General features: G+C 34.9%; 1 protein-coding gene across 5 annotated transcripts; it reads left to right on the plus strand.

The window, feature by feature from the left end:
• The first annotated feature begins 1,947 nt into the window (after positions 1–1,947).
• Positions 1,948–14,478, plus strand: LOC106070977 (uncharacterized). 5 transcript variants are annotated; one of them, XM_056031657.1, is made up of 8 exons: positions 1,948–2,011; positions 2,933–2,987; positions 3,678–3,762; positions 5,547–5,603; positions 6,095–6,172; positions 7,537–7,598; positions 10,420–10,623; positions 13,268–14,478. In XM_056031657.1, the coding sequence occupies exons 3-8, from the start codon at positions 3,681–3,683 to the stop codon at positions 13,292–13,294; spliced, it is 510 nt and encodes a 169-aa protein (XP_055887632.1). In that variant the 5' UTR covers positions 1,948–2,011; positions 2,933–2,987; positions 3,678–3,680; the 3' UTR covers positions 13,295–14,478. The 5 variants fall into 5 exon arrangements, with proteins under 5 accessions (XP_055887632.1, XP_055887633.1, XP_055887631.1 ...); XM_056031658.1 differs by lacking the exon at positions 1,948–2,011 and adding an exon at positions 2,090–2,108; XM_056031656.1 differs by lacking the exon at positions 1,948–2,011 and adding an exon at positions 2,110–2,193.
• The last annotated feature ends 210 nt before the right edge of the window (positions 14,479–14,688 follow it).

Consider the following 14,688-nt stretch of genomic DNA (forward strand, 5'->3'; position numbering starts at 1 on the left):
TATTTCTTTCAAAATGACTAAAAAAATATTTTTTTCTGCGCTATTTTGTCGGCGCTATTTTGTCCGCGCCATTTTGTTCGCGCTATTTTGTCGGCGCTATTTTGTCCGCGCTATTTTGACGGGGTACCATTCTAGAGGACTTATTATTTTATATCCGCTGTGATGCGGATGTAACTGTATTTCAACACGTTGGATTATGTTTATGTAGCTACTATGAAGATTATCATGCCATTTCTTATTTAACCTGTGATTTGTAGTTGCAGTATTTCAATAGGCCTATGTATTATTTTCATTAAATAAACGTTATTTTTTGTCTGCTGAAATCGAACTCAAGTCTGTGCGTAATATTTATAATTGTTAAGTACTGAATGTATAGCACAGCTCAATAGTCGTAGCTCAGACACATGAACCCATCAGTAGTGAGGATACAGTACGCAGACCCATTCTACATCTACAATCAAGATCTAGACGACCGACCGACAGTCAAGCGCGCATACCGCACGATCAGGCAGATGAAGTGCTTTAACGTTTTAATTAATGTATGCAATTTTTGTTCATCTAAAACCATATGTATTATTAGTTTATTACCATAGAAATGAAGTTCCGCAAGGTTGCTAACGCCGGAAAGGGTAATGGTTCTAAGCCCACCATTACCTATAAAATGCTTCCAATCGCACGTGTACGCGTCTCAAATGGCCTCTGACAACCAGTCCAACTCCTGGCCTTAACGTGTGGTTCAGATACTGAGCCCGGCGGAACTGGTATCACTAACAGGAGAAGGGGCAAAGGCGAGCAACTGGCGCCTAAACCAGTAAGCCTCCGGCAGGAGGGGCTCGTTAGCCTTGGTTGGCTACCCATCTAGGCGAAGGAAAACTGAATTTAAACCTCCGCTGCCTTGCGGCTATACCTAAACACGGGAAAGGCTTCGGGAGATAACTCTGGGGAAAAATCAGGAGCTGTTGACCCTTAGGCAGATTGTGGCACACCGTGCTACAGCCTGGTAGAGCCTGCGGTGCTACTGATCCCAAACTGTACCGGATATTCCATTCCTATGGTCTCATCAGCTGCTCGGAAAAAAAAGGGGGGGGGGGGAACTGCTGTGTGGGCGACATCGTTCCGACCATAGAAAATGCACAGGCTTTCATCTCGCATGTTCGAGATGAACCATAGTCGTTCTACGACTGAACGAAGCCAATATAGAAATGAATTAATTTTCATTCTCTGGCGCTACCAGTGTCGAGCATTAAACCACAGAGAAATGTTGCAAGTCTGCAGCAGTAGGCTATACTGCCCACTGACAAGTGATGAAGATTCTCTTAGGAATGCTTAGGCCTTCGAATGTGACTATGAACTCTGTGAGGTCAGTTGTCATTATTATTATTTGCGAAACTCGAAGCTTATAATCGCATATTACAGTGTCTTAATTAAGGCCTCGCGGAACACAAGGGTTCCGTGGAACACAGTTTGGGAAACACTGGCATAATACAATCTTTAACAAGACAAATAATATTGCTTGACTTATATTTACAAAAATTGTGTGGCAATTTCAGCTATTACGTTCAGCATTCACAGCCCTTTCCAGATGGTTATTGTTGTCGACGACCTTAACCTTCTTATAGATCTACATGCAGACGTTACTTACAAAAAAAAAAATAATAAAAAAATAACAAAAATGATTAGGTTAATACTGATTACCGTACTGAAACTACATACAGTGTAGGCTAACTTGTATGTCCCGCGCGTGTATGTGTGTAAAAAAAAAAAAGGGGGGGGGGGCACTGCGTTCTACTGTTGTAGTTTTGGAAAAATCCGTTCGGAAGCTAGATCTTTTTTTTTTTTTTTCGTATTAGAAAAACTTTAGAAAAATTCCCCTCCCCCTTTTTATTTTTTGAAAAGTAATAGATCTATTTATAGAAGTTTTGCAATCAAAGTAAGTTACACAATCATGGGGAAAAAATATCTGACCTTTTCTAAATTTAGATTGAAAATTCTATTGAGAGACAAGACTATTGTAATTATATACATTTCTCTTCCAATTCCATATAATAAATCTAAAATCTAGACTAGATCTAATCTAGATCTAGAGATTAACATGATTATTTTTATAAGTATAAGTTTATAACTTTATAAGTATAAGCTAAGCCAAGGCTAAGTTTAGATCGTTGACTCTGCAACAATACAATCAACATAAGAGTATACCCGTATATCTATATAATACTATATATTCATATTGGTTTAGATCCATAGATCCTAGATCTAGATTCTATATCTAAAATATACGTTTTACGTTGTTGTAGACTCTAAATCTATAATTAGACAAGACTCTATACTATAATAATAATAATACTTTATATTATAATAGTATAATGAATATGGGATTATGGCCTGATAATATGTCTAGATCTAGAATCTATAACTTTGTCGTATGTTTAGCTTGACTTGGCTTAGGCAAAGTTTCGGTTTCATTTTTAGTAGTTTATAATTAAGTTTCTATCCTGGACAGCCGCAAATATTTTAGTGTGCTTTTTAGAGATCGATATCTACATAGATTAGATCTAGTAGTAGATCTAGATCGCAGTCTTACTCAGTCTAGTAACATAAGTAACTATTCTATATTTTACTATAATAATTAGTATTAGAATCTAGATTCTAGACTCTATACTCTATATAGATTCTAGTCTAGTTATTATAGATAGAGCTAGCAGCTAGAGTCTAGAATAGTCTAGATCTAGATTCTAGATCTAGGTCTAAGTAGCTGCTACTGCTACTCTAAGAATTATACAATTAGAATAAATGGGAGAGGTTGAATATTATAAAGTCTTAAGACATAGATTTAGATCTAGATCCAGATATTGACTTTATATATAGATTCTATAGTCTATACTTCTAGATCTATATTGGTCTAGATTTAAGATTAAAATTCTGGTTCCAGGTGAAGTCCTACCTGCTCTGTTCCCATTCGCAGTTCATCTCAGGTTCCAGGTGAAGTGAGTATTTTAAATATTTGTATAGTATACAAGTAGGCTAGGCCTACATATATTATTGATCTAGATCTTTTATATATATATTATATTAGGCCTATATATTAATATTATATTATTTATACTATAGGCATATATATTGACTATGATATATATCATATATTATATAGAAGCTATAAATTTAGATTCTGTCTATCATTTTAATGACTGCGACAGAGTAGACTTTTTGAGATCCTTTGAGGGCACCCGGGGGTCTTGACCTCTTTGGGGGCCCCTGCATTTTGCGTAATATTTAATTTTTGATGTAAAAAATACTCCTTTGAGGCCCCCCCCCCCCCCCCTTGAAGTTGGGGCCCAGGGGGATTTTCAAATTTTCTCCCCTCCTCCCCTCCCCTAGCTACACCACTGCTATATGTGCCTTATTCTAAGTACATTTCTTTAATTAACATACATGCACACAGTTTAGATTAACTTTAGAGTCTACTGTTTAATAAAAAGGAATTCACTAAATCTAAGACAATTTTCAACTTACAAGTTGACTTTGATGATAAATCTAAGCAAAGTAAACTTAACAAAATTTCTAATTAGTTTATGCTTTTTAATTTTAATCATTCATTCATTGATAAGGAAATTGATATTCTGTATCGCATTTCTGAGATGAGAGATTCATGAGAATCAACATTTTCTATTTAAAAGGTCATGGCCAGCAAGAGTCTAATTAAAGTTCAGCTTGAAGATGTGGTGGATTTTTTTCTGCCACCACCAAATGAACTCATCCCAGGTAATTAACTACTCTATATATTACATATTCATTCTTCATACATTATTTTTAATGCATTCATTAAGACCCTGCTTTGCTAGCGCAGATTTTCTTTTCAAAGTAAAATTACTTGATGTTTGGTTATGTGCTTCCACGCAAACGGAGGTAACACTCAAATTTTGAACTTATAGTCAATGCTGATACTGTCGAATAAGTAGTTTAAATAATAATGAAAGGAACCGTCAAATGTTGTCAAGCGAAATCTCTACGCTCGTAAAAAGCCCCTTATCTCTAAAGACATCAGTTGATATTTCTCCTCAAAACCTAGTCTAGTTTTTACTAGTCACGTCATTTTCATGGTCAAAAATGCCCCTATTTACGAAACAAATAACTAATTCCTAATCCTGCCATAACACGATGTTTACCGTTTTTCAAGCTTTGGTTTAAAGTTTGAAAATGTCCAACTTTCACTCTGATGTTTACTCAACAAAAACCACTCATAAGTGATCTTGTAAATAACAGAAGTTCCTTAAAAATAAAGTCCTATTTGTATCCATGTGTTCGTCTAGTCATGCATGTTAATTAGAGACTTAACTCTAGGCTAAGATATTGTTTTTTCTGGCTGATTCAGGCAACCTTTTCCATGCTCTGATGGCATTAAGGAAGAAGGAGCATTTGTACAAGTTTGTCCTAGCATATGGAATAAGAAATGTGCCTTTATCTGTGTGCCTTAATGAGAATTTTACTAGGTTCGGTTTTTGTATTAGTAAGTTATGGTTCAGTGTTTTGTGTATCATTGCTACTTTACTTTTAAAGTCTTCTGCCCTCAAGCGTCTCAATGTTTAGTGATTTCACTAATGGTGTCATATATGAATACTCAAATCTGTATTTTATTTCCTTAAAGCTATGTTGGTATAGAGTGAGGACACAAGGTTTATCTAAGTGGTTTATAATGTTGCTCGATACTTGTGTTATGTCTTCTAGTATTTATAGCTGATACTGGTCTGTATTTTCCTGGAAATATTGGTTTAAATTAAGCCAATTGTCTTTTGTCTCCTTGGGCTGAGAAAGCTGATGTATGAATGTCTGCCTGCTCATGGGGTTTGTGCGCTGGAATGTCATTTGGTCAGCACGATGGTCCCGGGTTCATACTCTGCCTTCTGCCATCCCTGCTGGGAGAGATTCAGACTAGGAAGTAGATTATCTTCATCTCTGAAGGAAGATTTGAAACATGTTAAACATTTTTCAAAGTATTTTTTAGATTGTCTTCTTTAGTTACAGTTATACGGAGAACTGCCTGATCTGGAAACCACTGCACAGTTCATCTCAGATATAGGATTACTGATCTGAACTGCCTGATCTGGAAACCACTGCACAGTTCATCTCAGATATAGGATTACTGATCTGAACTGCCTGATCTGGAAACCACTGCACAGTTCATCTCAGATATAGGATTACTGATCTGAACTGCCTGATCTGGAAACCACTGCATGGTTCATCTCAGATATAGGATTACTGATCTGAACTCTCCGACATGTAATATAAGAATGAAGAAGAAGAAGAAAAATAAGTCTTCTTTACTTTCATCATCATGTGTTTTTCTTCTTCTTTGAATAAGGCTACCCCCTTTTTGTCTCCTAGTCTGCATTAGGATTCGAACTCCAGCCCCCTTCAGTTAGGTAGCTAAGTGGCGTGACTAATGTCATTCAGCCACACATCCCAAAGAACTTTACTAGTGGTTTCTTTACAGTTGTAGATTCATGCATCTTCAGTTGCTAACAATTTCTTTTCATTTTTTACTATAGGACAAATAACGTTTGAAGCAGATGTGATGGAAGATGAAGAAGAGGAAAAGTTACGTGGTAATAACAGTCGCCAGCATACTTCACTAGAATGCAATCTTTTTTTTTTTGTCACTGGTTAACTCTTTCTCTCCTGATTGGCGATACCATAGTTGATTTGACCCCATTAAATTAACCTAATTTTTGGGTTTATAAACTTTAATTGGTGTTATATAAAAAGGACATGCATCTATCTATACCAATTATAACATTTTCTGATTAAAGTAGTGAAATACAAATGGGAAAAATGAAAAACTCCTTCTGAACGCGGAAAATAATTACGGAGAGATAGAGTTAATAATAAGGTTTCAAACCAGTTGTAAATATTTCTTTATAATAAAACAAGAAATGTCTTCTTTCACATAAAATAATTGTGGATTTACCCTCTTTATATAATTTTATATTATCTTTTATAACATTTCATGATTTTTATTTTGTAATATTTAGATTTTAATTTTCACATCATAAAATGTAAGCTTTAATATTTTATTGAAATATTTGTTCCTTTAAAGAAGAGAGAGAGAAAGAAGTGGGACGTGTCTTCCGTGATGCTGGGGATGAGTTTTTCCACTTATATCCTTCATCAAGAGGTAAGTGAATAAAATTCTGGAATTTCAGAACGTTTTTTATTCAAGAGGGTCAGAGTTATACATCTTTTTTTTTGATGGAAATGGGGTTTGTAAACATAATCTTAATTATTCTTTTATGTGTAAATTTCACATCATTTGTTTGAAGAAATATGAGATAGGTGCAGCCCTTCATCTTTTATATTAACAGTTTAGAATGGAAGACACCTTGATCAAAGCAAAACAAAAACTTACTGCTTTGTACTTAAAAATTAATGATTCTCTTTAGAATCTAAAATTTTATGTGATTATTTGTACTATATGAGTATCTTTTGTTGTTAGAAAAATTTTGTTTTTTAGTTAAAAAATTATTTTTTTGCATTAAAACACCCCATTGCCAAATGACTGCAAAAATGATCACCACCCCAAAACTAAGGCTTTTCATTTCCCATTAAACTTGATGTTGGCTTTGAAGTCTGAGCTCTTCTACTTTGAAAAGCCAATTATACTCTGGGCACTTGTAGGTTTGATCTGTTGCCATATTACTAACATTGCCCACTCTTAGGCCTAGACTCTGCTTTCCTGAGGTGGCTCTTTAACAGTATTTCTGTATATCAGTGTTTCCCAAACTGTGTTCCCCTAGTGTTCTGCAAGGCCTGAATAGGTGTTCCATGAACTACGGGAATAGTTAATCGTCTTCTTATCTTATCTTATATAATACAGACGTTACTTCAAAAAAAGAAGATGATTATGTCCTAGGCGTCATGCATTTAGTCATGCATATTAACCAATGACTTAAATTCTGTCAAGTCACTGGTTTTCCTGGCTAGCTCAGGCAACCCATTCCATGTTCTAATAGCACTAGGGAAGAAGGAGTATTTGTACAAATTTGTCCTAGCATATGGACGAGTAATGTGCCTTAGATTCGTTAACTAGAATGCCACCAAGTGAATTAATCTCTTTAAAAAAAAAAAAAAAAAAGAAGAAAAGTGTTCCACTAAATACTCAGAATGTGTGACGTGTTCTGTTTAGGAAAAAGTTTGAAAACACTGCTGTATATAATCATATTTTTGAATAAGAAAATAAAGTTTGGCTAAATTAACACTCAATGTATCTTATCTTATCTTATATAATACAGACGTTACTTCAAAAAAGAAGATGATTACGTCCTACGCGCCATGCATTTAGTCATGCATATTAACCAATGACTTAAATATTAACCAATGACTTAAATGTATTGCCCCTACTTGCCACAAATCAGATTTTGTTTCTGGATAAGTTTGCTCAGTGTGCACTAAAAATAAACTCTGTATTTATTGCATGCTAATTATTCTTTTTGTAATGTTTGTATTGTCATTGCTGATGCTTTTCTTTTTTTCCACATGAAGAGAGCATTGAAAGCAGGATGAAGTCTCTCTTCAGTAACTTGGCCAGAGTAGGTCACAGTGCAGTAAGTGTCTTCTGTTCTATTGTGCGCATCTCTTTATTTTATTGTTCTGTTAGTTTTTTATTCATGGTTTATGTATGGCAGTGATGCCCAAAATACGGCCCGTGGGCCAGCGTGCTTCCATCCAGCCCACCGTGCTGCCATCCAGCCCGCCGAAACATCTGCACAAAATATTAAAAATTCTCCCCCCCCCCTCTCAAAAAAAATGTTCAAAATGTACATTTACCTACGTTATGGCCTAATGGATTACTACCAAGACATTAAACATTTGTGAGTTTATGAAATAGGACTATAGAATATACTAGGAAAAGTGAATGGATCTTTACTTTGAGCATGATGATACCATTGCTAGCCAACATGTTTGATTTTACAAAGAAAGTGCGGCTTTTTTTTTAAAAAAAAAAGAACAACAAAACATAAACAAAACTTATCCCATTTTTTGAAGTGTAAAGAGAAAATTCAAATGTCTCAATAATTCAATATAAGTACTAGATCCTCGGGTTTAAAATAAAATAGTTTCAGGTCAATTTCATTAAGTTTTTGTATCTTTTTCATCATGTGGCCCGCGACATTAGTGTTTGAAATTAAAATGGCCCACAGATTAAATTGGGTTGGGGATCACTGGTGTATGGAATAAAAGAACTAGGTTGGGTCACTATTACTTTTAAAGGGGGTGCAGTGGCTGAATGGTCAATTGCTTGGCTTCTGAACTGAGGGGTCTCTGGTTGGAATATCTGTGAAGACTGGGATTGTGAATTTCAGGATTTTTTTGGAAGCCTCTAGGTACCTGACAATAGTTGGGGAAAATTAAATCCAGCCTGCCATTGTGCTGGCCACTGGATATCCACAGAATTATAGAGAGCAAGGTCTGAAGGGGGTAATTTACTTCTTACTTTGTTAATTTTAAATCGGTCACATCAATGTGAGCATAATATCAATTGACCTAGGAGTTTTAGGGGAGGTGTGGTGGCTGAGCGGTAAAGCACTTGGCTTCCGAACCGAGGGTCCCTGGTTCAAATCCTGGAGAGGACTGGGATTTTTAATTTCGGGATCTTAGGGCACCTGAGTCCCCCCACTCTAATGGGTACCTGACATTAGTTGGGGAAAAGTAAAGGCGGTTGGTTGTTGTGCTGGCCACATAACACCCTCGTTAACAGTAGACCACAGAAACAGATGACTTTTACATCATCTGCCCTATAGACCACAAGGTCTTAAAGGGGAACTTTACTTTTTAGGATTTTTAGGAGCTTCTTTGTTCATGAAAAATATAAATATTTGCTAAATTACTCAATAACAAAAAAAACAACAGCTATTCACTTTAGTATGTGCTGACAGGAATAATCCATCAAATAATGTCTTCTCTTAGATCAATATTACTACTGAGGGGGGGCAGTGGTTTGTTAATATTTCCTGGGCAGAAAAAGCTTTTGTTGTAAGATTTAAAAAAGAATGTGCAAGAGTTTCTTTGATAAGCTAATATCAGTTAAGAATTCAATAGCCTTCAACTTAAAAGCCTATGTTCTCTAAACTTGAAGAAAAAAATGTATTGCATCTCAAAATAGTATAATTTTTGTTCTTATAAATTACAGATAGCTTGGAAAAAAAATCATTGCTTTCTAATTCAAAATATGGAGATGCGGTGGCTTCCAAATTGGGGATCCCGGGTTTGAATCCTGCCAGTTTTTGAACTTACATAGTGGCTTTCATTGTAATTTAAAAAAAAAAAAATAATTGTAGCCTAATAGAAGACAAGGGGGGCCAGGTGGCTGAGTGGCTAAGCGCTTGGTTTCCGAACCTGGGGTCCTGGGTTCGAATGTTGGTGAAGACTGGGATTTTTTATTTTGGGATCTTTGGGCGCTTCTGAGTCCACCTAGCTCTTATGGGTACCTGACATTAGTTGGGGAAAAGTAAAGGCAGTTGGTCATTGTGCTGGCCACATGACACTCTCGTTAACAGTTGGCCACAGAAACATGACCTTTACATCATCTGCCCTATAGATCGCAAGGTCTGAAAGGGGAATAATAAAAGTTCTAAGTATATACCTCAGCTACATTCCATATATCAGTTTCATTCTAATCAGCATATCTGTGTTTAAAAAAAATATAGCATCTTTGATAATATAAAAAAATCACTAAACATAAATAGTAGAATATCTGTGAAAACTGATACAAAAATGTCCCCTTGTTAAAAGTAGTTCCAGCTATTTTACACTTTCTTCAATATTCATTCTCCTTATCTCCAGAGCTCATGTGCAATGTTCCATAAAGTTAACATTATCTGGACCCCTCAACCAGAAGCCTGAAAAAAAAAGGTCTCTGAGCAAGAAAACTCAATTTTAATTTAACAAATACCTTTAAGGTTGAACATTTTAAAAAAATCTGTACATATTTCTTTCTATTAGACATAAATGGATAGCAGCACCAGGGACCAAGTTTTTAAGATAGAAAGCAGTGAATTAAAATGCTACGAAAATAAGTACAGGCGAAATGACTGTGGATCAGAAGAATGTTTTTATGGACATTCTGATGGTCTAGAGGTTAGGACGTAATCATCTTCTTTTTTGAAGTAACGTCTGTATTATATAAGAAGATAAGGTAAAGTTAAGTTCGCTTGGTGCGCTATCGCTAGGTGGTGGTGTCGAATCTGGAGTCACAGGTTCGAGCCTCGGTCGGCGCATTCCCTTATTTTCATAGCATTTTAATTCACTACTTTCTCTCGTAAAAACTTGGTCCCTGGTGCTGCTATCCATTTATGTCTAATATATGTATGTATCACATTTGTTTCAGCACCTAGCTTAAAACTCCATATTTATATTTCTTTCTAGCAAGAGAAGGATAAAGAGTGGGTGAAGTTTAAAGAGATCATCAGAAGCACCATCTGGAAGGAAACTGGTGTGGATGCACGTCTAGTGATGGGGGCACTCATGGTTTGTCTACCTGGTTTGTCTGCCCTGGATGCTAGAGCTAGACAGTGGGCTAGAGAATTCTCTCTAAGATTTCTGCGTGAAGAGCTCCACGCTGACAACTTGGTAAGGAATAAACTCAGTGGATGACGCAGTGTAATTGTTGAAGCTGTGTATTAGTTGATGACGCAGTGTAATTGTTAAAGCTGTGTATTAGTTGATGACGCAGTGTAATTGTTGAAGCTGTGTATTAGTTGATGACGCAGTGTAATTGTTAAAGCTGTGTATTAGTTGATGACGCAGTGTAATTGTTGAAGCTGTGTATTAGTGGATGACGCAGTGTAATTGATGAAGCTGTGTATTAGTTGATGATGCTGTGTATTAGTTGATGAAGCTGTGTATTAGTGGATGAAGCTGTGTATTAGTTGATGAAGCTGTGTATTAGTTGATGAAGCTGTGTATTAGTTGATGAAGCTGTGTATTAGTTGATGAAGCTGTGTATTAGTTGATAAAGCTGTGTATTAGTTGATGAAGATGTGTATTAGTTGATAAAGCTGTATATTAGTTGATAAAGCTGTGTATTAGTTGATAAAGCTGCGTATTAGTTGATGATGCTGTGTATTTCTTGATGAAGGTATGTAATTGTTGAAGCAGTGTATTACTTGAAGCTGTTAATTGTTGATGAAGCTGTGTATTTGATGATGAAAATATGTTACTGTTGATGGACCTATGTTACTGTTGATGGACCTATGTTACTGTTGATGGACCTATGTTACTGTTGATGGACCTATGTTACTGTTGATGGACCTATGTTACTGTTGATGGACCTATGTTACTGTTGATGGACCTATGTTACTGTTGATGGACCTATGTTACTGTTGATGGACCTATGTTACTGTTGATGGACCTATGTTACTGTTGATGGACCTATGTTACTGTTGATGGACCTATGTTACTGTTGATGGACCTATGTTACTGTTGATGGACCTATGTTGATGGACCTATGTTACTGTTGAAGCAGTGTATTTCTTGATGAAGCTGTTAATTGTTGTTGAAGCTGTGTATTAGTTGATAAAGCTTTCTATGGGCTAATGTATTTTTGACCCAGAGAGCTCAGAGGGTTAGGGTAAACAATGTTATATCTAATGAACGCATAGTTAACACAGGGACGCCCCAGGGCGCTGTGACATCGCCATTGTGGTTCATTTTGTACACCAATGATTTTCAATCCGATAGTTCTTGTTGCTCCTTCACAAAATTTGCTGATGATGCGGCTCTTCTTGCCCTGCTCTCAGAGAGCTCAGACGTAAATGAGTATTTCAAAGAAATAGAACACATTGAAAAATACTGTAAAGATAATTTTTTATTATTAAATGTAAAAAAACCCAAAGAAATGATAATCGATTTTCGTAGGGACAAGAACAAAAATGATATTGTTTCTGTAGCTGGAGAGACTATTGAAATTGTGCAAACCTTTAAATACCTTGGTACTATCCTAGACAATAAACTAAATTTTACTGCAAATACTGATTATATCAGCAAAAAAGGGCAGCAAAGATTACGATTACTAAGAAAACTGTCCTCGTTTAATGTTAGCGAAAAGGCCTTGGCTATGTTTTATCACGCTCACATCTGCAATATTTTAAGTTTCAATATCACTGCCTGGTATGGCAATCTGAGCATTAAAAATAAAAATAAACTTTACAGAATCCTAAATGCTGCTGGCAAAATAATTGGCAAAAAACAAACCCCATTTGGGCAGTTGTTTGAGACAAACATCTATAAAAAAGCTAACAAGATCCTCGAAATAAAGAATCACCCTTTGTGTCAGGATTTTGTGATTTTACCATCACAAAAGAGATACAAGACACCATTAGCAAAGACAAACAGACACAAACACTCTTTTGTTCCCCTGGCAATCAAATCATTAAATAAGAACAATCTGGTATAAACTTTGTCACATGTAAATTATGAGTGAGTCTGGTGTGAATGTACACTTTGGTTTCTTATAGTTATAATGTTTTTTGTTTGGTGTAATGCACAAATTTTAAGACAAATTTCCTTACGGATAATAAAGATTATTATTATTATTATTATTTATTGTTGAAGCTGTTTATTTAATGATGAAGCTGTGTATTTGTTATTGAAACAGTGTATTAGTTGTAAAGCTGTTTATTTGAGGATACTTTTTTATTGACATAGACAAATGCAAATCATTGTTTTGTATTATGAACCCTGATAAGAAGTATATCGATGGTGATGATATGTGTCATTTGTTTTGGCTCCATTCAAACTCATTTCTTTTCTTTTTTTTTGTTTCACTACTCCATTGTTTACTCTTCACTATTTCACTATATTCTGTTTATGTTTGTTGTGTGTATATATCACTATTTCAATATATTCTGTTTATGTTTGTTGTGTGTATATATCACTATTTCAATATATTCTGTTTATGTTTGTTGGGTGTATATAATTTTTTGAGGTTGATTCAAGTTCCTTGTGAATGAGATTTTACTGTGACTTTATCCCATAGGGGACACCTACGAGTCTGTGTTACCATCATGTGTCCCTATATCACTATATTTTATGTTTATAGTGTTTCAGTGTATATCATTTTTTAAGTTATTTTCAAGTTCATTGTAGTGAATGCAATTTAACTGTGAGTTTATATTAATGTAATGAGTGAATGACTGGCCCATAGGGGACACCTACAAGTTTAAGTCATCCTATCACACTATCTAATGATATGTTTTTTAAAATTCTTTTACAGATTGATCCTAGCAATGAAGTAGATTGATAAATGGTCAAGTATAGTAAGAATTGAATGCCTGGTCATCGAAGCAAGTTCTCCTCATGCAATATTTATTTTGTTTCATTTTTTGTTCCTACCATTAATATTTTTAAATTTTTATTTCGTTGATGTATATAATGTACACCTTCGTTACAATAGTTGTGATGTTATATAATGTGCCATATACTAGGTTTTTTTGTTGTTGTTTTATGGTTTACACTGCAATATGTAACTCTTTTATTTGATACCAGTATTAATTGCATAATTTAAATGTTTATAAGTAGTTTACGTTAATTAACATCTTTGAATGATTGATTTTAACATGATTTTTCTCTCTCTCTCTCTGGCAGCTTGTTCAACTCAATGCCTTACATTCTTTTAATTTCGTTGGAAATTGTTATCAGTGCAAAGATGATTTTTAAGAATTTAACTATATCGCTGAATCTAAGTTGAAATGTTAAGCAACCACATTCCCTTTGCTACAGTTGCCTTCTACTTCACATGGGCCTTTTCCATCTAACTCCATTGCTTAACTCTTTCTCTCCGTAAACATTTACCACATTCTGGTGGAATCAACGTTTGTATCGTCAGTTAGGAGAGAAAGAGTTAAGGAGTTTTACACTCTTATTTTTTAGCTAACAACTCAAGGGAAGTAGTTCACTTTAATATTCGTGCCAAGGGAAGTAATTTAAAAAAAAAAATCATTTACTCATTTGGTGCACCTGTGAAGAGTATGCTGATTTTGTTTCAGCTCTGTTTTGTAGGAGGAGTTTTTAAAGATAACTCACTTATTGCATATGTTCAGTATCACAATATCGGCTGGGTTTTTTTAATAGTATTTTTGTGTCATTTTGTTGAAATCTGATAGTTAAAGTGAAATGAAGTAAGGTCTGTTGTCCAAACTGAGCCGAATTGCCCAAAAGAACCTCCATACTACAACACAGACTTTATTGCTTGTATAGATATTTATAAATGAAATTGATATGACACTTTTAAATATAGTGCCAATATTTTTACATTTGATTTTAAATTAAAATTGTAAAAAAGTGATTTTTTTATATTTTTTGTATTATGAATTCCTAGTTCATTGATTGAATGTCCTACATATGTACGTATGTATAAAATAAATTTACAAATTTATGTTACCATTTTCAACAAGTTGAATAATAAAAAAAACACATTTATTTTTACTCACTGGAATTGTTGCTTTTCTGGCAAATATAGTTTAAGAAATTTTGTGAGAAATGGAACACCTTTTTTTTTTACATCACATGGAACTGAGTACCACTTCCTGTAGGTAATATTTCTAAATACTCTTCAATACCATGGCAATTATGATCACTGTCTTGTAAGTTTCGGATGTTCCTTTGGAAATGAAGATTGTGTCTTAGCTCAAACTT

The sequence above is a fragment of the Biomphalaria glabrata genome, chromosome 6, assembly GCF_947242115.1.
Source record: "Biomphalaria glabrata chromosome 6, xgBioGlab47.1, whole genome shotgun sequence".
NCBI lineage: Eukaryota > Metazoa > Mollusca > Gastropoda > Planorbidae > Biomphalaria > Biomphalaria glabrata.